Source organism: Carex rostrata, chromosome 19 (assembly GCF_964058835.1).
Source record: "Carex rostrata chromosome 19, lpCarRost1.2, whole genome shotgun sequence".
Classification (NCBI taxonomy): Eukaryota; Viridiplantae; Streptophyta; class Magnoliopsida; order Poales; family Cyperaceae; genus Carex; species Carex rostrata.
This window is the reverse complement of record NC_135936.1, coordinates 5825514-5851260: the sequence shown is the minus strand read 5'-3', so window position 1 is coordinate 5851260 and position 25747 is coordinate 5825514. Positions and strand designations below refer to the sequence as shown.

General features: G+C 32.4%; 2 protein-coding genes across 4 annotated transcripts; one reads left to right on the top strand and one right to left on the bottom strand.

Moving 5' to 3' along the window:
* Positions 1–15324: 15324 nt before the first annotated feature.
* Positions 15325–19967, bottom strand: TROL (thylakoid rhodanese-like protein). 3 transcript variants are annotated; one of them, XM_078321368.1, is made up of 9 exons: positions 19225–19967; positions 18525–18627; positions 17992–18078; positions 17812–17886; positions 17112–17186; positions 16457–16537; positions 16119–16215; positions 15841–16028; positions 15325–15724 (listed from the first exon to the last, which is right to left on the bottom strand). In XM_078321368.1, the coding sequence occupies exons 1-9, from the start codon at positions 19815–19817 to the stop codon at positions 15677–15679; spliced, it is 1347 nt and encodes a 448-aa protein (XP_078177494.1). In that variant the 5' UTR covers positions 19818–19967; the 3' UTR covers positions 15325–15676. The 3 variants fall into 3 exon arrangements, with proteins under 3 accessions (XP_078177494.1, XP_078177492.1, XP_078177493.1); XM_078321366.1 differs by having other exon boundaries at positions 15841–16215; XM_078321367.1 differs by having other exon boundaries at positions 15841–16215; positions 17812–17883.
* Positions 19968–22236: 2269 nt separating this feature from the next.
* On the top strand, positions 22237–24644 carry LOC144571867 (polypyrimidine tract-binding-like protein). The gene is made up of 3 exons (XM_078321254.1): positions 22237–22649; positions 23351–23599; positions 24187–24644. The coding sequence occupies exons 1-3, from the start codon at positions 22284–22286 to the stop codon at positions 24442–24444; spliced, it is 873 nt and encodes a 290-aa protein (XP_078177380.1). The 5' UTR covers positions 22237–22283; the 3' UTR covers positions 24445–24644.
* The last annotated feature ends 1103 nt before the right edge of the window (positions 24645–25747 follow it).

Below are 25747 nucleotides of genomic sequence, written 5' to 3'. Positions count from 1 at the left end.
CGCTTGCCATAGCGAATGCAAAAATTTCATCAACATGTGTTTCATTCCTATTTAATATAGTACCATTTATTACATAATTTATAGAAATCTCATAATTATTTGAACTTAATTCTGCTTGTATGACATCTTTCCATTTAAGTCAATCATTTTTATGTCTACACTCTTCCAGAGTTTTTGGCACATTACCTTCTTCGTTTATAACATCGTTTGCCATAGCGAATGCAAAAATTTCATCAACATGTGTTTCATTCCTATTTAATATAGTACCATTTATTACATAATTTATAGAAATCTCATAATTATTTGGTACTTGAGTTTCTTTTATAACTTCATCAACCTCTTTTGGGGTTTTATCAACTTCTTCATGAGTTCTACCATTAATCTCTTCTGGAATTTTATATATTTTTTCAGGAGTTTTACTATCAACCTCTTCTGGAGTTGGACCAACTGCTTTATTATGTTCTTTCCTTTTACGTGGATTTACATCCTTAAAACCAAATGGTCTTCCACATTTTCTACGCACATTATATTCATTAGATATTTTTGTAATGTCAATTCGAGCAGGTGCGTTTATAGCTGGAATATGTGATTTAGTAATTATATTCGTATATGTGAATGCATCAGGCAATTCATTTGCAATTCTTTGCAAATTTAAGATCTTTTGAACTTCGAGTTCACATTGACCACTTCAGAGATCGATATAAGATAACGATGAATTCCAAGTTACTTGTTTATCCAACTTTTGTTTTTCTTCCCCTAAATTTGAGAATATTAATTTATTAAAATGACAATCAGCAAAATCTTGATGTAAAAATATCTCCTGTTAATGGTTCTAAATATCTAATAATAGAAGGAGAGTTAAAACCAATATAAATTCCCAACCTTTTTTAAAGTCTCATTTTTGTGCGTTGTAGAGGAGAAATTGGAACATATACTGCACAACCAAATACCTTTAGATGGGACAAATTTGGTTCTCTTTCGGAGACCAATTGTAATAGGGAATATTTATGATCAGCAGTTGGTCTTAATCTAACTAGTGCAGCGGCATGTAATATGGCATTTTCCCATGCGCAAGATGGTAAATTAGACCTCATGAGTAATGGTCTAGCAATTAATTGTAATCTTTTGATCAACGATTCTGCTAGACCATTTTGTATATGAACATGGGTCACTGGATGTTCTACCATAATTTCAATAGACATGCAATAATCATTAAAAGTTTGAGAAGTGAACTCAACTACATTATCAAGCCGAATTCTTTTGATTTGATAATCTGAAAAATTAGCTCTCAATTGGATAATTTGTGCTAATAGTCTAGCAAATGCAACATTTCTTGTTGCTAACAAATTCACATGTGACTAGCGTGTTGATGCATCAATTAACATCATAAAATATCTAAACGGTCCACATGAATGTGTAATAGGTCCACATATATCTCCTTAAATTCTTTCTAAAAATGGAGTTTCAGGTCCAACTTTATTTAGAGATGACCTAATAATTAGTATTCCAAGAGAGCATACTTCGCATGTCATATCTTTTGATAATAGAATCTTTAGATTCTTTAGGGGATGCTCATTTGTACTTTCAATTATTCTCCTCATCATTATATTTCCTGGATGACCCAATTTGTTATGCTATAATGTAAATAATTTTGGATCAACTAACTTCTGGTTAGTAACAATTTCGGATTAGAAACCATATTTGATTATATTCTACTTATATAAGTACTATATAGTCCAGAGGACATTGCTTGTATCTTTTCAATTATGATCTTCTGATCATTCTTAATAGATGTGATATGAAGATACTCGTAATTTTTCTCATTCATAGTTTCAATATGATAATTATTCATTCGTTATTAATTATTTGATAAATCATGTACGGGTCAAATTAGATTAGAAATTGATCTCCAAAAAGAAAAATGAATCCGGTCAACAAGGACGGATCCAAGTTTTTCGTCAGGGAGGCAAAAAAATAACGAATCGGGTTTAAATAGCTAATCGGATTTAAACCCATTAATTAATTAGGTACTCGATAAAAAGCAATGCTTTGACTTATATATTATTTTAACTTATAATTCTAATTACCAATCATAATTCAATAAATTTATTTTGATTTGAACACTAAAGTTAACCCGAATTACAAATCAAACAGTTAGAGAGGGACAAAAAAAATTCATAGGGAGAGAAAGTTGATTAGTATTAATAAATCACAACTAATTAAAACTCAAAATTTAGAGGGAGCAGCTGCCCCATATTACATGTTGGATCTGCCCGTGCTGGTCAAGCTTCACATGTACAATTAATTGCTTTTGATACCACTTCAGAGGATGCAAATATACGAAGAAGGACCGTTGTGTGCATGAATTAATGCTTGTTCTAAAGAACTTATTTACGTCAAATTTTAGAAGAATTTTAAAAAATATTCTTCTTTCTTATAACGGTTTAATCATTACTCAGTCCCCACTTGCAATTACTCAGTCCCCACTTGCAACATGTGCAGTTCTAAGTATTTATATATAAGTTGTTACTCCGAAATTTTTATTAATTAAGAAAAATATCCGGTTATTAAATAATCAGAAAGTGGCCCTATGTTTGTTTGGCTTAGTAACCGGTTTTTTTTTTCCAAAACAAAAAAAAATTGTATTGAAATATTAGAAATGTTGAATATAATTCTTTGAAAATAGATGGAATACAATATAATTTGATTTGTTAGAAAAACTGCAACAAATAATCCGGATCAACATTTTTCTGGCCGGATTTTTCACAGCTGTAAGAAATATTAATATATTTATTTTTTTGTTATTGGAAAAAAAATACTTAGATTCTGAGTTATTGATCCCGGTTCAAAAGTTACTTCTAGGTAAATACAGAAAATATTGTTATCGTTCTAGTATATTTCATTTCAAAAAAGTTGTATCTATTTTTGAAAAAAAACAAAAACTTTAAGTTATTTAATGATTGATATTTAAAAAGAATTCTAAAAATATATACAACTTTTTAGAAATTAAATGTACTAGAATGATCACAATATTTTATGTATTATCTAGAAGTGACTTTGAACCGCAATCAATAACTCACATTCAAAGCATATTAATTTTTCTTACAGCCGTGAAAAATCCGACCTAAAAAATGTTGATCCGGATTATTTGTTGCAGTATTTGTAATAAATCAAATTATATTGTATTCCATCTATTTTTAAAGAAATATATTCAACATTTCTAATATTTCAATACAAAAAAAATTTAAAATTTCTATTTTGTAAAAAAAAACGGTTACTAAATCACCAGAAAGGTTGTATTTCATCTCTTTCTAACCGGGTATTTTTCAAACTTTCTGGTTATTTTGTAACCGGGTATTTTTCTTGGATCCAGTGACTAAATCACCGGAAAGGTGGTCTTAGTTCTGTTATTTAGTCACCAGAAGGAGCAATTTTCGAATTCCACTTAAAAAGTGGGTAAATCCGGTAATTTCATATTATTTTTGGGTATTAATAAAGATTTTGGGTTGTTACTTATTGTAAATATAGATTATTACAATTAACTTAATTTAATTTTAACAATTTGGTCCTCCAATTAATTAATCTTATCTTTATGTTCCTCCATACAGTTCAGGCTTAGAACTTAACAAATAAAACTAATGTGTCGTTTGGATGTTGAGATTGGGAGATTAATATAATAAAATAAAAATCGAACTTGCTGAATTAATACAACAAATATAAAACTGAAATAAATTTGGTCAACTTTCAGTTAGCCTCTTATAATTAGACATCTGAGCGAATGCATTCAGATCCTGCTTCACATACACCCAAAAAAAAAAAATCCACATATTTGTATCAAAAAAATGTATGCATTGTTTCAACCAATTATATATTAATTTGAAGAATGTATGCTACTTTTCATATTTCAAAAATAGTTTGTTATTCTTAAAAAAAAAAAAAATTGATTGTATAATTTTTTTTATAAAATTTGGAATACAAAATGAGTTCGTGTTTTGATAAACAAGTGTGTTGCATGCATGTTGGAGATAGAAGGGAAAATAGGAGTTAATGATGATGGCACACGGAGAGGACATGGCTATAATAAATAAAGAAATAAATAGCCCATAGTTTCTTTAGTTGTATTGTTGCATTTATGTGATGCTTCTTAATATAAGACGCAAATATTCAACGGCCGTCATTAGTGTCTAAATTTGTTTTACGGAGTTATAGAATCTATTGTAAAATTAGACTAAAATTAGAACTGATATTAATTTTGTTACATCTGCACAAAAAAAAAAAAAAAAAAAAAAAAAAAAAAAAAAAAAAAAAAAAAATCGTAAAACGTTATGTAACGTTTTTCACTGTAAAACTTGATAAAAACGGCAATTTTATGAAGGCTGGATTCAATTAAAACGTCATAACGTTATAATGTTTTATACACTAAATTATGCGTTTTATACACTATTTCCTACGTTTTTCACCAGCTGAATCGTTATAACGATTTACCAAAACGTTATAACGTTTTATGCGACAATGTGAGAGTCTATTTAGCAAAATTCTGTGTTTCTTTCTCTCTCACTCTGTCCCTTCTCCCTGCCTGGTGTGTGTTCCGCCCCAAAGAGAAAAGAGAGAGAGAGAGCTCCATTATTTCACGAAAGTTCAGGAAATCGAAAGTAGGAACGAGAAATTGGACGTGGATCTCATCTAGCTCTCCCATTTGGTATTCCCTTCTCTCCTTTTCTCCCTCAAAATCTGAATTTCACCATTGTTAGGGTTTTTCGTTGTAAATCCGAGATTTGTGTTTGAATTGCTTGTAGACTGGCTCCTTGAGCCTCCTTGGTTGTTTATGTGTCGATTCTTTTCCCGATTTCATTTCGATTTTGGATTTCCATTTCTAGGGTTTTTGGTACCAAATCCGAAATTGGGAAATGTTGTTGATCGCTTAGGCTAATCCGACCAAATAGACTTGTAATCGGTAAACCTCCTTCTCAACCTTGACATAGAGCGATTAATTCAATTTTCGACCAAATTAGGGTTTAATTAATCGGCACATTGAATTGTTACGAGAACCAAAATAGTGAGACGGTAAAGGAATTGTTACCAAATTGGAATTGTGTATGGTCTAGAGGACCCAAACGTGAATATGAGAATTGATAAGAGAGGTTAAGTAATTAAGACCAATGAAGAAAGGGTTGACACCAAAATATATGAATTTCGTTAAGGAAAGTATAAAGAGATTAATACAACTCAAGCAATCATTCGAACAAAGGTTAAACCAAGGATACATGTAATATAGGTGTAGGCTCGGTCGAGCAAGACTTTGCGGGACATTTCGAGACGTCTGATCCATAACTAAGCGGTACGCTCGTCGTAATCAGGTGCGGGATTCTTGGACTTGTTTGATACTTTATTTTCAAGAATTAAACTGTTTATTCGTTTGTCATGTTGAATGCTTAATTGTTGCATACTTTGAAATTCATGCTGCATATTGATTCTCGCATAAATGAGAATGATTGAATTGTTCGGTTAAGGTAAATTGGCATGTTGGTATGGTTATTATCTGATTAGTTCTATTAATTGTTCTATACGTGAATGGATCTGCCAGGCCGACCTGTTTAGGTGGCTGGATCAGGTGACGGTGACCTATCCGTTGATCTGTTTCTGAATTTGTCAGGCCGACCTGTTTAGGTGGCTGGATCAGGTGACGGTGACCTATCCGTTGATCTGTTTCTGAATTTGCCAGGCCGACCTGTTTAGGTGGCTGGATCAGGTGACGGTGACCTATCCGTTGATCTGTTTCTGAATTTGCCAGGCCGAACTGTTTAGGTGGCTGGATCAGGTGACGGTGACCTATCCGTTGATCTGTTTAATGAATTTTGCAAGGCTGATAGCCGATAGCCGACTTTGGTTCTATTTGAATGAAATTGCAAAGTTTAGCAGTATGGCTGACTTTGATTCCGTGTGATTGCATTTTTGTCAAGTTGACCTGTATAGGTGACTTGTAACCAGACCTTAGGAAATGGTTAAGTCAAACAGCTACATATGGGTGTCAGATAAAGGGTCCAGCTCAGTGGGCCATCTGTAGGCGCCTGTAACCCTACAGATGTGGGTTTGATAACGGTCCAGCTCGAAAGAACATCTGTAGTTGTTACAAGCCCTAATGAGTCGAGTTAAGCCAACTATGTGTTTGTTTTGAAATTTATCTTGAAAATTCCGTAAACTGTGATTCGATTTATTATTTGTTGTCGAGCATATGCATTCCTTTTTATTATGAATATGTATTTGTTTGAATTGCTATTGAATGGGTTTCATTTTTGAATATGGAGTTTGATTGCAAGTCCAATAATCTAACTGTGGCAAATTCGCACTGAGAATTTATTCTCACCCCCTCCCTTTGGGTCATTTTCAGGTTTATTACACGGATACAGCAAATGAGGATATTGGTAATGCATATAAAAGATTCACTGCCTTGCGTATATATATGCCTTAATAAATATACGCGGCAGGCTGTAAGACCCGGGATTTGGGGTGTGACAAATTTACAATTAATTTTAAAAGCACATACTCATTCATGCAATTAATTTTGATTGTTTTTAGCATTCAGAAATTAAAAACGAAATTCTCATACATCACAGAAACTAATTTCTGAGAATAATATATGAGGAAATAATAAGAACATTTTTTTGTATCACAGTTTTTGAAAAGAGTCCGATTATAAAACAACGGTCAAATTTTAAAATCAGGATCTGTGTGGGGGCAGACTTTCAAATTATAACCCTTAGTTTTTTTTTTCAACTGAAAGTATGAATGGACCAAAATTTTAAATTTTGGTTTTTTTTCAAAATACCGAATTTCATTTAATAATTTTCTCAAATTTTAATTTGGAACTTTATATTATTAAATAAATTAAAATTTGGTTCAAGTGGATTATGGAGTGTATTTGACAGGAAAATTTTATTGTACAGACTAGCTAGAACAACATTGCAAATAATTGAGTTGAGCGCTACTGTTTGGTCCAAAATATTTTAAATAGAAACCCAAAATGAGGCTGCATAAAACCTGTTAATTAAAAAAATATATAAATTAACATGTTCCTTGAGAATTAACTCTAACCATTGTATCTATAATAAGCTTACTACCAATTCCAAAACACATAATTTTTTTTCGTTACCACCCTGAAATTTCAAAATTCTGACATTATCACCGCTTTTAGAAAAATTCAAAAACTTGACAAAGATGATGCGCAAATTGGGTCTACATTGGTGTCAAGTTTTGAAATTTCTGAAAAGCAGTGATAATGTGAGAATTTTATATTTTCACGCTAGTAACTAAAAAAAATGGAAAAATAAAGACCTTAATACCTTAATATCTAATATGTATGTCGTTCAATAATTTCCAATTTCATCAATTTTTAGTTAATAATTGTAACTCGAATATGACGTGGTAACTTGTATAGGCAGTTAATGATTGTAACTGTTAACAATTATTGTAACTGTTACATATCAGAAGCTAATTCATTGTAACAGTCATCAGTAAAGAAGCATTCATCAGGATCTTGCATGAAGACACTGGACTGGACAATAAATTTATTAGCAAGACAACAGGATAAAATAAATGTGCTCAATATCAGTTAAATTGGATCTGACCCCACACAATCTCGCTGAAAGGAAACAAAAATTCGTGGACCTATACTTTGTGCATTAGTTACTAATTATCAATGTCTTCATTAATTTCTCCCACCCCACCTCTCATATAGAGAATGACTAACGCGCTTCCACTTTTATATCAATAATATGTTTCCGGTCTCTAAAATCTATCGAATTGGATTCAAATAAAAAATATGAACCGTTCAAATAGTAGATATCTAAGTATATATATATATATATATATATATATATAGGGTCTGTCTAAATTGCTGCTGGCAGCATTTCGGCAGAGGTGCTGCCGGGGCTATATTTAGCCGTGTGATGTCCAAACAACAAATCCAAACCGTTAGATGTTTAATCTATATTATAATCTACTAGGAGACCAAATTTTACATTTTTTGGAATTTTTTTACTATATATTAAGCTGGTTTGAAAACCGCTGATTTCAGTAAATTTCTGCAGCATTGAAATCAGCAGTTTTCAAACCAGCTTAATATATAGTAAAAAAATTCCAAAAAATGTAAAATTTGGTCTCCAAGTAGATTATAATATAGATTAAACATCTAACGGTTTAGATTTGTCGTTTGAACATCAAAAAATAGAAAAAATAGTGGCAGCACCGCCGGCAGAAAATTAGCCACAGCCTATATATATATATATACTTATATATATACTTATATATATATATATATATATATATATATATACTTATATATATATATACAGAGAGAGAGAGAGAGCAAAGCTAGGGTGTGATGTGCTTACCAAGAGAGTTTGGTGAGCATAACTTCAAAAGTATATCAGATCGGCTTCAAACGACTAATCTAAACCGTTGAAATCCATATACTTCATGAGTGATGCATATACATATAAAATTTTAAAAGTTTTGAATTCATTTGCTACAAAGTCAAGCAATCAAAGAGATGAACATTTTATAAGTTGTTTTTTTTATATTCATTTTTCATCATTTTTTTTTACCGCTTGACTTTGTAGCAAATAAATTTAAAACTTTCAAAATTTGCATATACGTGCACTACTCTCTTGGTGAGCACATTACACCCTAGCTTTGCTCATATATATATATATATAGAGAGAGAGAGAGAGAGAGTGGCTAATATCAAAACGTTTGCACCAACCCTCCCGTGCAACCGAGTCAGTTTCCAATTTTTAAAGTCCAAATGATAAATCTAAACCGTTAGATGTGTTCTCCATATTAAAATGTGCTTGGAGACCAAATTTTACATTTTTTGGAAATTGTTTATTATTTTTTTAGATTTATTGAATATCGCTGTTTTTTATGGTCCAGATTTGTCTGGAAAACAACGATTTTCAATAAATCTAAAAAAATAGTAAAAAATTTCCAAAAAATGTAAAATTTGGTCTCCAAACACATATTAATATGGAGAACAAGATGAACGGTTCGGATCGACCGTTATGATTTTGAAAACTCGAATATTGAGCCGTAGCACGGGAGGCCTCTATGCAACCCATAGCACCGTAGCCAAGTCCTATATATATATATATATATAGAGAGAGAGAGAGAGAGAGTAAGGCTACGCTACTTCGCGAATTAAACGGGATGTTTTAATTCGCGCTCATATCTCTAGTTTCGAAGTCCAAATAGCCGATCCAAACCTTTAGATGTTTAATCTATATTAAAATGTACTTGGGGACCAAATTTTACATTTTTAGAATTTTTTTACTATTTATTAAGTTGGTTTGAAAATCGTTATTTTTTAATGGTGCATAATTTTAATAAAAACAGCGATTTTTAAACCATCTTAATAAATAGTAAAAAAATTCCAAAAAATGTAAAATTTGGTCTCCAAGCACATTTTGATATAGATTAAACATCTAACAGTTTGAATTTGATATTTGGACTTCGAAACTAAAGATATGAACGCAAATTAAAACATCCCGTTTAATTAATGAAGTAGCGTAGCCTTACTCTCTCTCTCTCTCTATATATATATATATATATATATATATATATATGAGGAGGGATCGGATGACACCGTCCATTTTCAAAGTCCAAACAGTCGATCCAAACCATTCAACTTGATGGATATGTTAAAATGTGCTTGCAGATCAAATTTTACATTTTTCTGAATTTTTTTTGGGTTTATTCAGATGGGTTACAAAAATTCAACGGTCCGAATATAGCGATTTTGTTAAATACTTAATAAATAGTAAAAAAATTCAAAAAAAATGTAAAATTTGATCTGCAAGTAGATTTTAATATATCCATCATATTGAATGGTTTGGATCGACTATTTGGACTTTGAAACTTCAAAAATGGACATTGTCATCCAATGTCACCAAAAAACGGTGTCATCCGATCCCTCCTCTATACACACACACACACACACACACACACACACACACACACATATATGATATATACATACATATATACATACATACATACATATCCATACGCATACACACACGCATATACATATCCACACGCATACGCATATACATATACATATACATATACATATACATATACATATACATATACATATACATATACATATACATATATACATACATAGAAAACTAAAACACGACCGCTTCGCAGTTCGTATGCTTGTATTTTATGTCTTTACACAAACAATTAACCGAGCAGCGATATATACATTAAGTTTTTTTTCTCGTAGATAATTCCCTTAATTGTCGATTTTTGATGAACTCAAAAAAAAAAAAAATCGTGATTTGGGTAAATTTTCTGTCACAATTAACGGTTACTAATTGTCTTTAGACAGAAAACCATATCCGGAAACATTTGTTATGTATGATTAAGATAATTAAAGAGCACGATGATGTGTTAGTTTTCCATTGTAGAAACTTCATTGATGAATGAACAGAATATTTATTGCTACCACGAAAGAGGTATGACTCGCTCGTTGGGTTAGAGAGAGAAAGTACTAACTACTACTGAAGAGAGTTGCAGCTTTTAATTGCACATAAATTGGTAACGAACATAGGTCCCCCTCTCTATTTCAAGCTTTAAATTGGAGGAGAGAAAGAGAAAACAAGCCAGTTTCATTAAATTGGGGCTGTTCAATGAGAATCCTCAGCTACGAATCCTGATGCATTCGTCCTTAAATGCCTTATTTGTTGGCCTTTTCTGGTTCCGTTATCACTCAGTACTTGTGACAAATCCATTTTATACCGAGAATTTTTTTTTGTTTTGTTTTAGTATTTGGATTTAATAGATTTTACTGAAGCCTGAAGGCTTTTGGCTAAAACAACATCATTACACTTCATCTCATATACTTCTTGTAATTCATTAATGTAAAGGTGCACCTAAATTGGGCACACACAGATATTAATTGTAGCACAGGAACAGAGCATCCGTGACAAAGAACAGCGCAGTACGGCGTCAACGGTAAAACAATTCCCTGAAATAACCGACTTAGCTGAAGCTGTACTAACTGAAAAGGCGATGACAATTACATAATTATTTGTCCGGCCCAAGGCCCAAGGCCCATGCCACCTCTTTAGTGGTCCAAAATGGGCACGATTAAGGCCTAATAATTATATCCTAATAATTGTATCCTGGATATTTGTTAATTTTCAAGCCGGTCAAATGATATCATCACCTAATATAAATCGATCCGACCTGAGTACCTGACGCGTTTAAAAACTGATCAGTTAATAAATGAATCTGAAATTTTGTATCTGTTTATAAACGGATTGGGTATGGTCTTATGCTTCTTTTATTGCGATCCGAAATGTTTACTGTTTATTCTTTAGTTTTTTAAGAAACTTTTCTTTTAATGATTTTCTAGTCTTAATATATGTGTTTCATGGGTTTAAGATAAGAAACTATATGTGTGTATCGAAGTTGAGCAATTTAGTAATTTTGTATAGTTGAGATAAATTGCGTGCATGGTGTAACTTGAGAATCGTTTGGTCAATGATTAAATGTCCATAAAACTAACACTTTTATAGTTGAAACTATTTGATAACCTATCAATTTCTAATTGCTTTTGATACACAATATATGTAATCATTATTTTTCACTTTTTTATAATTTTAATATTTTTACGAGTAGGATTAAAATGCCCCGAAAATCACATTCATATCTCTGATTTGAAAGTACAAATATTTGATCCGAACTATTCAACATTATCTTCATATTAAAATATGCTTGGATACCAAATTTTATATTTGTTAGAATTTTTTTACTAGTGTTTTGTATTGATATAAAAGCATAGAGTCTGGACCATCCAAAAACAATAATTTTGTATCTATTTTAAAAAATAGTAAGTATCAAAGCAAATTTTAATATAGAGATCATGTTGAACGGTTCAGATCGACTATTTAAATTTTAAAAACAAAATATGAATGCGGGGCACGAATTGAGGCATGAAAACAATGAGGATTTAACTAGGGTGCAAACAGATAGGATATTATCCATTTAGTATCCACATACGTATTCAAAAATTAGATACGAATATCTAGTATCTGGATATCGGTGCGCATACGGATACAAATATGATTTTAAATGTTAATTATTTGTATCCAAATGGTATATATATCATATAGTTAATATATATTATGATAAAAATTATATATAAATCTACATATTTTCAATCTGTATCTGTATCTGTATCTGTATCTGTATCTGTATCCGAAAAATAAAAATGAATATGAATATAGTTTTACCACTAGATTCGTTTGCACCCCTACATTTAACTATGCTCATAAAATAATTATTACAATTTTAAAAAGTGAAAAACAGGAATGATTTGATATACTGTGTATCAAAAGAATTTGAAATTGATAGATTATCTATCAAGCAGTTTCAAATATTAACGTGTTAGTTTTATCGACATTCAATCATTGACCAAATGATTGTAAGAATTACACCATCCAGGCAATATTTATTTAAAGAGAAATCCTCTTGCATTATTTTTTTGTGATATCAAATTACACTCTATATTTTTAAAATTTTCAAAGTCCAAACAATCGATCCAAACTGTTCAACATGATGAATATATTAAAATGTGCTTGCAGATCAAATTTTACATTTTTTTGAATTGTTTTACTATTTATTAAATATTTTATAAAATCGTTGTTTTCAGACTATTAAATTTTTGTACCCATCTTAATAATTAATAAATAGTAAAAAAATTCAAAAAAAATATAAAATTTGATCTGCAAGTACATTTTAATATATCCATCATGTTGAACGATTTGGATCAACTATTTGAACTTTGAAAATATAAGATGTAATCCGGTGTTACCAAAAAAGAATCTAAGTAGGTCCCTCCTCTTATTTAAATGAGGAGGGATCCAATTACACTTTTTTTTTGTGACACTGAATTATGCTATTCATTTTCAAAGTTTTCAAAGTTCAAATAGTTGATCCAAACCGTTCAACATAATGGATATATTAAAATTTGTTTGCAAATCAAATTTTATATTTTTTTTTCAAATTTTTTTACTATTTATTAAGTATTTAACAAAATCTCTATATTCAGACCATTGAATTTTTGTACCCATCTTAATGAATAGTAAAAAATTCAAAAAATGTAAAATTTGATCTGCAAGCACATTTTAACATATGCATCATGTTGAACAATTTGGATCGACTGTTTGGAGCAAATATAGAGTGTAATTCGGTGTCACCAAAAAAGAGTGTAAGTGGATCCCTCCTCTATTTAAATTATAGAAAAATAACTAAATTACTCGAGTTCGACACACATGTAGTTTCTTTTCTTAACCCATGAAACTTCATATATTAAGACTAGAAAATCATTAAAAAATATTCTTAAAAAATTAAACAAAAAAACAGTAAACCTTTCGGATCACAATAAAAGGAGCATAAGACCATACCCAAATCCGTTTATAAACAGATAAAAAGTTTCAGATTCATTTACTAACTGATCAGTTCTTAAATGTATCAGGTCAGATCGATCAAGAAGTATAGGTGGGTGATATCATTTGACCGGCTTGAAAATTAACAAATTCAATTATCAGGATGTAATTATCAGGCCGCAGTTATTAGGATACAATTATTAGGCCTTAATTGTGCCTATTCAGGACCACTAAAAAGGTGAAATGGGCCTTCATTGTGCCTATTCAGGACCACTAAAAAGGTTAAATGGGCCTTCATTGTGCCTATTCTGGACCACTAAAAAGGTTAAATGGGCCTTCATTGTGCCTATTCTGGACCACTAAAAAGGTTAAATGGGCCTTCATTGTGCCTATTCTGGACCACTAAAAAGGTTAAATGGGCCTTGCGCTGGACTTTTCAGTTGGTGCAGCTTGAACTAAGCCGGTTATTTCAGGGAATTGTTCCACTGTTGACGCCGGACTGCGTTGTTCTTTGTCACGGATGCTCTGCCCCTGTGCTACAATTAATTTATGTGCTATCATGCGTGATTTGTTATGAGAGTTAATAAGTGAACTTAAAATTATTACCAGACTGTCACTAAAATTTTACAGTGCAATGTTTCATAGACTTGTTTGATGAACCCTACAATATATATACAAGTACCTCCATTTCATTATGTTTGTACTCTATAATATACCTTAATTTCATTATTTTTGAATTATTTAATAATATCAATTGAGGAACTCATAGAGTATAATCTCAATCGAGTCACCTAAATATCCCTAATATACTTTGAGTACTTAATTTATTTTTTTAAAATAGATTACATTTATCATGTTTCAGTTACTTAATTTACTTAATTATTTATTTTGTTAATTTTAACAACCCATTAAACTTTTGACCCATTTAATTGATTGAGGAACAGTAATTGGAATAAAACTTCTCTATCAAGTATCAATGCACACTAGAAATGCCAGCAAGCCATGTTTGCTTTAAATGATGTCCGGTTTCTCTGTATCGTTCTGTGAAGGAAACTTATTCAGGAATCACTAACGTGTCAATGTCATGAGCTGGTACTATTTTAATTTGCACCTTAATTTGGTTCTAGTATAGACGGTCTCCAAGTTCATATCCTCAAATACCTATTCTTATAAAGCCAAACCTCTAATTTGCTTCGAGTTCCATGTAAGATTAATGAATCTCAATGCAAGAAAACAAATGATATTTTTTCCTCTCCTTCTTTTTCTTTTATTTTTCTTTTTCTGGAAGTAAAGTTCTATTGAATTGTTGTAGGTCCCCCTTTGCAGTTGGGGTGTAAACTGTCGGATACGGCTCGGATAGTTGTCTTACCGTATCCGTAGCCGTTATAATTTTCGAATACGGATACAGATCGGATATCCGGATATTTTTCATATTTAGCTTGTTGGTTACAAAACATCTATTATATTATTAAAATATTAATCACTAATTATGTCATGGTGTTATATTGTTCATCAAAATATATATCTACATGCAATTTAATAAATCAATTTAAGAACATATAGCACGTTTGTTATGGTTTAAAAGTGTAAACAGTCGGATACAAATAGTTAAAAGTCTTACCGTATTCTTATCCGTTATAATTTTTTGGATTCGGATCCGGATAAAATCGGATAATATCCAATCCATTTACACCCCTAGATACTATTCACAGTGTGAAGTCCAAGGGCCAAGCAGCCCATGACCCATGGGCTGGGCTGCTTCACTTTCCACTTCTTTTCTCGTTTTGAATCCAAGTTTGATGTCCCTATGTTTTTCTCTTGATGTCAATTTAGTACCATTTAGGACAATAGATTGGTAGCTCATAGGTAATGAAAAGGAAGTGTTAAATTTCAATATAATACAAGCAACTTGATGTATATTTGATGCAAGCCCGTTGTGCCATCATTACCATTACAAAAAAATCAACATAAATCATAGGACACAAAACTTCAATCATGTTAATTTAACATTTACATATGGTTGCAAAAAAAAAAACAAAAAAAAAAAGGAAAATATACCAGCAATGCATAGGCTTCAACCCATCAAATGCGCATATCATATTAAGCCGACTAGATGCCTCTCCTAATTGTATGAATTTTAGATACCAGATAGCTCTCTTAAACTTAATATGTAGTAATATATCATGTACGTGTCGACACTACCACCATTAAAGAAGCATCTAGGGTTGCGATGGAGACGGCGAGGAGGGAGGTTTGAAATCAGGATACTGCATCAGAATTATATAAATTAGATCAATTTAAAAAAAATCGAAATCTTTAATAATTGATCATACTTTTCAGTTTCCAAGTTGAAAATATAGAATAAGGTAGAGACTTCACTCACATAGGGATAAGGGGAAAGAGGTCTTGGTGTAGAAGGGGTTGCATTTACTTGCACTGGAGTTGAAGTTGCAGTATCTGGTATTTCTTCTTTTACCTCAGTCTTTGTTTCAGCACTGGAGTTGAAGTTGAAAACAATATCTGTTTTCTCAGCCGGTGCAGGTGGACTTTCAGCAACTGGAGTTGTGGCAGGTGGACTTTCAGCAACTGAAGTTGTGGCAGGTGGACTTTCAGCAACTGGAGTTGTGGCAGGTGGACTTTCAGCAACTGGAGTTGTGGCAGGTGGACTTTCAGTGGCAGCTGGAGTTGAAGTTGTGCTAGCTGGAGCAGGTAGGCTCTTTTTATCACTTGATGCTGGCAAAAGAGCCTTTCCAATCATCTAATATTTCACCAAAAAACATGTGTCAGCGAGAACAATTTTTGAATTAATTCCTTCAGTGAATATCAGTAAATTCACAGTTAAATGCACCCAGACCACATGAGTTGAAGTTTGTTTCGAGAACATGTTCATTGATGAAAAACCAGTAAACATATCATAGAAAAAAAAAATCTAGCAGATAACAGATCAGTATAGTCCTATTACCAGGGCATGTGTTGATGAAAATGAGTTCATAGCATACCTTAATGTCATCAACAAGCTCTTCAGGAGCAACCTTAGTATTGAGGAACTCATCCAGCTGTTGAACTGTTTTCTTTCGGTCCTATAATATTTTGAAAATTAAACATTACAAAGAGTAAATGGAAATTTCAATTGATAATTGACTTCGCAATTGGTCCCCCCAATATTATGATTATACCATTATGGCCCAAAAATACCATTATAATCAAAAAAAAAAAAATACCATAGCTGGGGCTAATCCCGGGGTGCATTTGGGTGACACAAGAATAGAGCTAACTGAGGAATAGCTGCTATTCCTGGCGAGCTATTCTCAACACAACACGTTTGGGTGAAAAAAATACTATTCTCAACAAAGAAATAGCTCGGATTAGTTGCTATTCCGCTATTCCTTAGAAATGTCGGGTTAGCTGCTATTCCGAGCTATTCTTTGTTTCATCCAAACGCACTACTGAATTATTTTTCTAGTCCATATTCAATATAAGATGATGATAGACAAAAATGACATCAGTTGGTTTTTTAAATTATTTAAATGGTATGGGAACTAGAAACGTAATGTGAAGTGGTTTCAGAGTTAAGTAAGATAGCATAATTTACTCAAAATTATTTTATTAAAGAAGACGAAACGAAACATGTTTTCAAATAAATCATGTGGAAACCTCAGCAGAGAGGAGCTTTTTGGAGGCAAACTGGATAATTGCAGCAGAGCCTAGAAGCTGGAGTACAGTCTCTATCTGCACAGAAGTAATCTACTATTAACCAAAATGATGCAATAATTCTTGAACCAAAGAAATAGTAAGGAATTTTACATTTTTACTGGTATAAGTAAGTTACGCCTAATGCACAATGTAAATTGATTCTGGCAAGCAAGACCCCAGCTCATTTAAGCTCCAACCTGACGGGTTACGCAGTCAGACAAACCAGGATTTCTTGACTGATATAGGTCAGGTCAGGAAAACTTGATTTACATTCTATATTACAAAAAGTACCGACTATACCAACATAGCATTTTGTTTCAACTATTCTAAAAAAACAGACGTCAGGTCTTAAACTGATAAAAAGTAAGGTCAGGCAAACTTGATTTAACTTTCAATATAAAAAAAAAAGTGCCAACCCTATCTATATGACATTTAGTTTGAACTGCTGTTAAAAAATAGGCAGCCAAATTTTCCAACATATACTCTAAACCAAACTATATTCGGCTCTCGAGACAGTCAAACCAACCCCATGTAGTGATGGTGGCTATATGTCATTATTTTTTGATCAAACGCTACTAAATTAAATCTTTTGTAGTATAAAAAATGTGACAACTGAACCCAAATAAAAAAAACAACCCATATGCTGTCCATAGTACTTTACCTCTGATAAGGCCAGTACACCCAGCCCAGTTACCACCGCAAGCCCAACTGTTACTGGCAATCCATCAGTAGTCTCCTGATGATAAAAAAAACAAAAACATCTAAATGAATGGGCTGTATTCAATTATTGTCATCAGCTTAATATAGAGAAAAAATATTAAATATACAATATACAACTTACACCAAAAACTCCTGAAAAGGCATCCGTGATTTCGCTAAAATCAAGAGCAAATCCCTTTTTAGGTTCTGTCCAAGGAAGACCACTACTCTGTAAATAAAGACATAAATTTAACAAAATTAGAATTATTGTGCTTGGACTTAAGAGTTAAATCAACTCATTCTTGAAAAATGTCAAAAACATAATGTATAAACATGCAAAAGTAGAAAACTGGTGCATTAACAAAACAGGTGAAATAATGCTTATACTGAAAAAATCATACAAAAATCTACATTTCAAAATTTACTATTATGATTTTCCCTATCTCAATATAGATGAAGATTTATAAAGGGTACTTAGTCATTTAAAAGATAAAAGGAAAACATGATAATTATTAGCATGTCTTGATGGGGTCTATCAGTCTATCAGATGCTTAAATATAACACCTTGATAGATTGCAGGTGTTTGTATAATTTGTATATACCAAAACATCTTAGCTAACAAAAAATGAGGTGTCATTGAATAAACTTAAAAAAAATAGAGGTTAAAAAAATTACCTGCCAGCCTCGTGGTCCCTCAGCACCGTCTTTTATTGTGTAAGCAGCCTTGAAACCATTAGCTGTCACCAGCTCGGCAACCAATTCTGAGTTCCCGTCAAATCTACATAACATAAGTATACTTTGTTGTTGGCAAGAACAAGGATTTAAGTTGGTATGTCAATAATTGGTACTGGCCTTATGCATTTAAGATTAATTTAAGAAACAAACGGAAAATGCACAATTATACATAGCAAAATTTTCAATTTACTGGATATAATTTCAGTGTCTGATGTTAAACCAGAAGGGTTTGTCATACCTGTCATTTCAGGTACTAGTCTTTGGATTGTTGTCCTATTATTTTATTCTTTTTATTACAAGCCTGTCGACAGTACAATACCAAATCCCAACCCTCCACAATTTGCAAACTCTATAATTAAGCAGTACAGGTATACAATTTAGTATTTGTAAATTGATCTTATGTGGCATTAGTAAAAGCCATGTCAACACTGACCCAGATGATTAACAAGTTTGGTCCCAGATTTTGGTGCGATAAAAATTGGATCCAGTATTGGTACTGTGGCTGGCCTGAGCAATCTTAAAATTAACCTTTCAGTTTTCAACCAATACCAATCAGTTAAGACCAGACCCAAGCAAACCGTACCAGTTCGGTTCCTTTCCAGTATAGTACAAATCAAAAAAGAGAAAGCCAAAAGCTCACTTGTCAAGGATGAACAGAGTAGTATTCTCAGGATCCTTAAACCTCAAACCAATCTTCTTCAGAAACCCCTGTTTATCATCTCCTTTGTATGTAACTGAAACAGCTTTCTTCTTAGTCGCTTTAATATCAGGTCTGCCAACTAATTTGATATCTTTTCCTTCTCTTATATCCAGCAATTGTGCCTCACTCTCCTCTGAGAGCTTCGAATATGCACTTTTTGCAGATACAACCCCAAAGGATTTCGGGTTTTGCAATATCTGCGACACTACCAATGGTACGATCAAAGCCAAAGCAGCACCACCTATGATTAATGGATTCTCTGTGGCGAATTGCACAATTCCATCAATTACATTTGTAATAGAATCTTCAGAGGTGGTGGTTAGGCCAAGTGCCTCTTCATAGGTGAGAGATTTGGCCAAGTTGTTACTGAATAGAGTTGTGGTAAAAGTAGAGAGACTAATTGCTAAACCTCTTGGTAAAACTTGTTCTAAGCTTGGTGGTTTTGCACTGGGAAGAGAAAGGGGTTTGGGGGATTTAAAAGGTGAGAGCTTTTTTGGTATTGGTTTTACAATTGATGCATTTAAGACCTCCATGGCATAATGGGTGATTGGCAGAGAAGGTATAACGAGAAACTTGTAGTTAGTTAACTTACAAAATTAATGGAAACTCGATAATTTCCATTGAATTTTGCAAGGGCGAACAGAGTGTGACAAGTGTACAGTGTTTTGGGGGGGAAGGTGAGAGACGAGGTCACGAGGTGACATGGAAAGAAAGCGGAGGATAGGCCGAATGAAAGGAGGCCACGTGGGATGGAAGGATGAGAGCCGTTGGATGGTTTGCTTGAGGATAGAGCGAGAAAATAGTTTTTGTGGCTAAGGCTTGAGACTCGTGGCTTAAATTGCTCATAATTTTGGATTCGTAACTTTTGGATTTTTGGTATTAGTAGTAGTGCAGTACGTACTACAAGCTTCCTCAAAAAAAAAAAGTACACATTGACGGAGTATAACAAATATTGGAAGAATAGTAGAAGAGCAATGAATAAAGACTAGGATTATAAAATTACTACCTTGTTACCATAGTGACAAATGAATTATTCGGGTTCGGTTCAGCGAGATCAAAAATTCGTGATTCGGGTATAATTCGGGTATAATTCGGGAATGATTCGGAATTATCCGGACCAGAAATCTCAGTTCTGCAAGGGAGCAAAAAAATAAAAAACCAAAAAAATAATTGTTCTTGGAAAAATTCAGGAAAAATTCGTGAATAATTCGTAAAATTCGGGAATTATTCGGGTTTAATTCGGTCAACCGAATAATTCGGTGTTCGGTTCGGCATCACCCCAAAAAAGAATTAAACGGGTATAATTCGGGTACCTTGTCACTATGCTTGTTACCATTTTGGCAATTAATAATTGGAAAAAAACAAAAGTAGTTTCATATTATACGTTTTTAAACACTCTTTCTTTGATTTTTTATGAGCGAGTCTATGGTACTATGCATATTATGATTTGGTCCATAATACGGCTCAATATTTGACTTTTTAAAATCTTAACGGTTGATCCGAACTGTTCATCTTATTCTCCATATTAATATGTGTTTGGTGACCAAATTTTATAATTTTTGAAAAAAATTTACTATTTTTTTAGATTTATTGAAAATCACTGTTTTTGGATAGTCCAGAATTTTCAGATCAAGTGATTTTCTAAATATCTAAAAAAATAGTAAACAAATTTCAAAAAATATAAAATAAACACATATTAATATGGAGAACAAGATGAACGGTTCGGATCGACAGTTAAGATTTTGAAAACTCGAATATTGAGCCGTAGCACGGGCCAAGCCGTGATATGCATAGTACCATAGACTCACTCATTTTTTATTGTTGATTTTAGTCTAAAGTTGGATGAAAGAAAATTCTTTTGCGGCGTAAGGGTGCAAACAGATCTGATAGGGGTAAAACCATACCGATATCCGCCTTAATTTTGAATATGGATATAAATCGGATAATAGACAGATGTACATACGGATCGGATAATAGATGAATACATAGCAGATATCTAAATTATATTATTAATATTATTAAAAAATAGCAAATTTCATAATCTTTGTTTAATTATAATGTGGTGAATTACTTAAAAAAATTTATAATATATATTAAACTATATGGTATATATCTATTATTTAAATAGATAATTAAAATTTAAAATTATATCTGTATATGTATTCGTATGAATATTCAAATATCAAATATCCATAACTAATTTTCATATACATATTCAAATTCGGATGGATAATATCTGATCCGTTTGCACCCCTACTTTCACCTCTCTTTTATATTACAACCATTATTTGAGATGCTATTTTACTATTATGTTCTTTCTATTTTTCATACATTAACCTCAAAATGAAGAGAGCCAAGTATTAATTTGGGCTCATCTAATATTTCAAATTAGACTAATCTATATTGTATAAAAAATATAAATCTATAAGTTTTTTAGTCATACAATATTATTTATGCTTTCATTCATCCAAATATTATTTATGCTTTCATTCATCAAATTTAATGCTTGAGGAATTAAATATAGCAATATTAGGCTTGGATATCTATTATTTACTTTTTATGCAATTTGAATGATTTTAATATTCAATCAAATACTGTTAAAAATATGGAGTCAGTTGATCAACGATGAAACTTATCACAAGTTTCATGTAAAACAAATTTCTTTATTTTTTATGTAATCAAGGCCCAATTCCCTTCTAGATTACAGCCCAGTTCGGCCCAGGACAATCCATGATAGATTAATTTATCTAATCTAATGATTTTCTCCAATTAATTTTGTCAAGCACACTCTTCTACTCGAACAACGCGACACATGCCGACATGCGGCCTTATTACCTGGATAGCCATGCACAACGCCACGTATCAATCCCCAACAACTTCCCCACACTACTCTCTCCATTTCCCTCGTCTTGCTCCACGTCCACCCTCAAAACCCTAATTCAACCCCTGCCTGAAAAACATATTAAAAAGAAGTACATAGAAATCTTAAAACCAATGCAATGGTGAAGCTAGCCACCGCAAGAGATTTCAGAATATACGGGCCGGCCGGGGCCAGTGACAAGTGGGAGTACATCAACGCCGGTCTCTTTCTCTTCTCGGCCATCGTCCTAATCGGTGGCTTCTTGGCGCAATTATCCTCCATCCCTCTCCATGTGAAGTCGGGCCTCGCACTTGTTCTTATTGGTCTCATTATAATTTCTCTAGTAAATGTGCACGATTGGTTCGCGCACTTGGCCGGCATCGACTGGAGGGTTGGGTTGGCAGAGTACGATCAGCAGCTTGCATTGGTGGAGATTGTGATGCCTATTGTGAATCTTTTCGGCAGCACGCTTTTCTTTGTTGCCGTTTTGTTTTTTGAGATAGAGGTATGTATGTTGTTAGGTCCTTGTGGGCTTGAATTTCCTTTTTTTTTAATTTTATAATTTTATTAAGAATTTTACTGTGGTACAGGGGTTCAGTTTGGTGCCGGTTAGTGTATACTGTACATCTATAATGGTATTTGACAAATATTGGTAAAGACCAAAGACTGAGCTATTAAAAAAAAATACAATTTCTAAACAAAGAATAAACTGAATTGTGTAAAAGAAAAAAGAGTAAAATAAAAATAGTAGAAGATATTTTACCCATACCTGTTTGGTACCAAGTGAGTCCGTATTGTCTCAGACTCTCAGGTACCGCAGGAGTGGGGCCCACTACTTTACGGTCCAGATTTATTTTTCATATGGGCCAAACTCAATCCAACCCCTATTTAGAAATAGGGGGGTCCGCTTTAAGATTCGTGCCAGATTAAAAGAACGGTCTAGATTTAATAATTGGACATGCGGTACAGAGGGTGATCCGAATTCGTACCGAGTCGTGTCTGAACCAGAATGTCATAAATGAATGCCTTGTTCTCGGGTATATAATAAACATTTTATCTTTCAAGCAAGTACCTATAGACAGCAATGACTTATAATATGTTACAATGCTATTGCAGGTTATGCTTTAACACAAATATACAGACCAATTTAACATATTTGAAAAATTGGCATTTATTGACTAAATATTATTTGCTTTATAATTGCAGATGGAAAACGGATACAAATACAAATTAGAGAAGCATGGTCTGAACCTGCTTATCGCAGGGTCTGTGCTCTGGCTAGTAGGTTCAATTGGAAATATATGTCAAGTATACGATCGAGCCAATTGGCATATACAAATTTTACAAAAGTGTGTGGAGGTGCCTCTGCTACTGGGGAGTTTCCTTTTCATGGTCGGCAGTATTGTTAATTGGATAGCAAAATATAATGCGACAGACTACAGCTCCAAGATGTCAGTAAGTTCTCAAAACTAACCCCCCCCAAAAAAAAAAAATAAATAAATAAAAAATAGAAAAACACATATATACTCTGTTCATAAAAGAGCAACTTAATTTCAACTTCAACCCTTGTTAGCATTTGAAATTTTGAATAGATTCAATTGTTTCTCCTCGATGCCATCAGTTAGTACTACTGGCACTATCGTTGTTTAGTTAGTGTAAAGTGTGAAATGACTAAAAACTCCTTCAGACGTTACATTTTCATAAGAACATATATATTTGAAAATAGTTATTAGGCGAATTAGTACTGTCATATGGGATATGGCCCAAAATCAGGGTTCAAAAGACAATTGTTCACATGCATTGCTCTGGCAACTTCTTTTGAGGGAGCCCATATATCATAAATCAAAGTGATTTACATGACCTGGCCCAAAATTAGCTCCAGTTTATCTTTATCACACTCTTGATAACTGAATTTTTTTTTTTTTTTTTGTTGACAATTTAAAATGTTACATTTGCAGTTGGTTTTTGAAACCAAATTTTTTTAATGAGTTTGACGATCTGTGTCTAATTTTGTATATGTTAATGGTTCTTTTTCAACATAGGACAAGAATTGGGCTTGGTTCGGACTCTTCGGTAGCATTCTATTTTTCATCGGTGGCCTCCTGAACCTCGTTAAGGTTTTTAAAATGCAACAGATGGATAGAAGTGAACTTGAGAGGCTTCGTGGAGGCGCCCGTGAAAGATTAGCCAGAGAAAGAGAAGGTCAAGTGCCTTTGTTAGAAGAGCACCGGACTGAGAGCCGAAGAAACCCAATTAGAAAACCGTACAAGGATGTGCTTGTTGAAAGTAGCCAGGCATGAAGAATTCATCAAAATTTTGTTGTTGTTTCATATTCTATGAGGTGGTTTTTCTTGGCATGATATTTAATAAGGTACTTATCAGTAGTTGCATTTTGGGTACAAAATTTGGTTGTTGTTTCGCATTCAATAAGTTGGTCTCTTATAGCATGATGTTCTATATGTTGGTACTTTTCAGTAATTTCAATATTTCTACACGGGCATGTGTTTGGTTTGAAGAAATTTGCAGCTTGAATTTAGTATGTATTTAATTGGACGAAGGATATATAATTTGCGTTCTGCCTCGGTTAATTTGTCTATTTCATTATTGGAGGTTGAATACAAAAATGCCAACTGCCTTCCTAATATGCAAGTTTATATATATATATTTTTTTTCTATTTTATATTAGAGTAAGGCTTGGGTGCTATGGATAGCATAAGGTCATCTATGTTACGGTTTCAAAAATCTATCGTATAAACTTCAAACTTTGATTTAAGCAGCTCAATAAATTAATTATATTATAAATTATAGAATATTAATTTTTGTTATTTTAGAAATTATTTTACTTTTTTTTATTACTATTTTAAAAATTATTTTACTATTTTTTATGATTTATGAAAGACGACAAAAATAGTCTAAAATATTAATAATTTTATGATTAGATCAAAAATAATCAAAAATATTAATAATTTTTATAAATTATAAAAAATAAAATATTATTTTTTTTACTATCTTTCATAAATTATAAAAAATAAAAATAGTAAAAAAAATTCAGAAATAATAAAAGTTAGTATTATACAAGTTTATTATATAACTAATTTATTTGAAATTTATGCAATATTTTTTATTTTTAGGCCAGAGCTTATGTTATCCATAGCATCCAAACCTTACTCTTCATATTATTAAATAAAATATATATAATCTGGGAAAATTCCACTAAAACTCCGTGTGCTTTCAATCCGTATCTGGAGAAAAAATGCAACTCTTTAGATTATTAAATAAAATATATATATTAGCTGGGAAAATTCCACTAAAACTCCGTGTGCTTCCAATCCGTATCCGGGGAAAAAAGAGACATGCAACGCACTTATACAAACAAATTCAGGTCTAATCTGAAGACATTTATTTTAATGTTAGTCAGAGATTGATGATACTATATTACTATTTGCTGAGTTGCTTCGTAGATAAGCAAGGAAATAATCTTTAATGACGATATGACCAACTCAGCAAATTAGAAAATACAAACACATGCCATAAACGACAAGGAAATCCGACGATATCTTCAAATCAGGAACTCTTTGTTTTGTTGTACTGGAGATGTAACGT

Coding starts and splice junctions, on each gene's coding strand:
- TROL (XM_078321366.1), bottom strand. CDS start 19,817: ATGGAGGTCTTAAATGCATCAATTGTAAAACCAATACCAAAAAAGCTC. Junction 17,187..17,811: donor GTGTACTGGCCTTATCAGAG/GTAAAGTACTAT, acceptor ACTTCTGTGCAG/ATAGAGACTGTACTCCAGCT. Junction 15,725..15,840: donor CTCTTTCCCCTTATCCCTAT/GTGAGTGAAGTC, acceptor ATTCTGATGCAG/TATCCTGATTTCAAACCTCC.
- LOC144571867 (XM_078321254.1), top strand. CDS start 22,284: ATGGTGAAGCTAGCCACCGCAAGAGATTTCAGAATATACGGGCCGGCC. Junction 22,650..23,350: donor TTTTGTTTTTTGAGATAGAG/GTATGTATGTTG, acceptor TTATAATTGCAG/ATGGAAAACGGATACAAATA. Junction 23,600..24,186: donor ACTACAGCTCCAAGATGTCA/GTAAGTTCTCAA, acceptor TTTTCAACATAG/GACAAGAATTGGGCTTGGTT.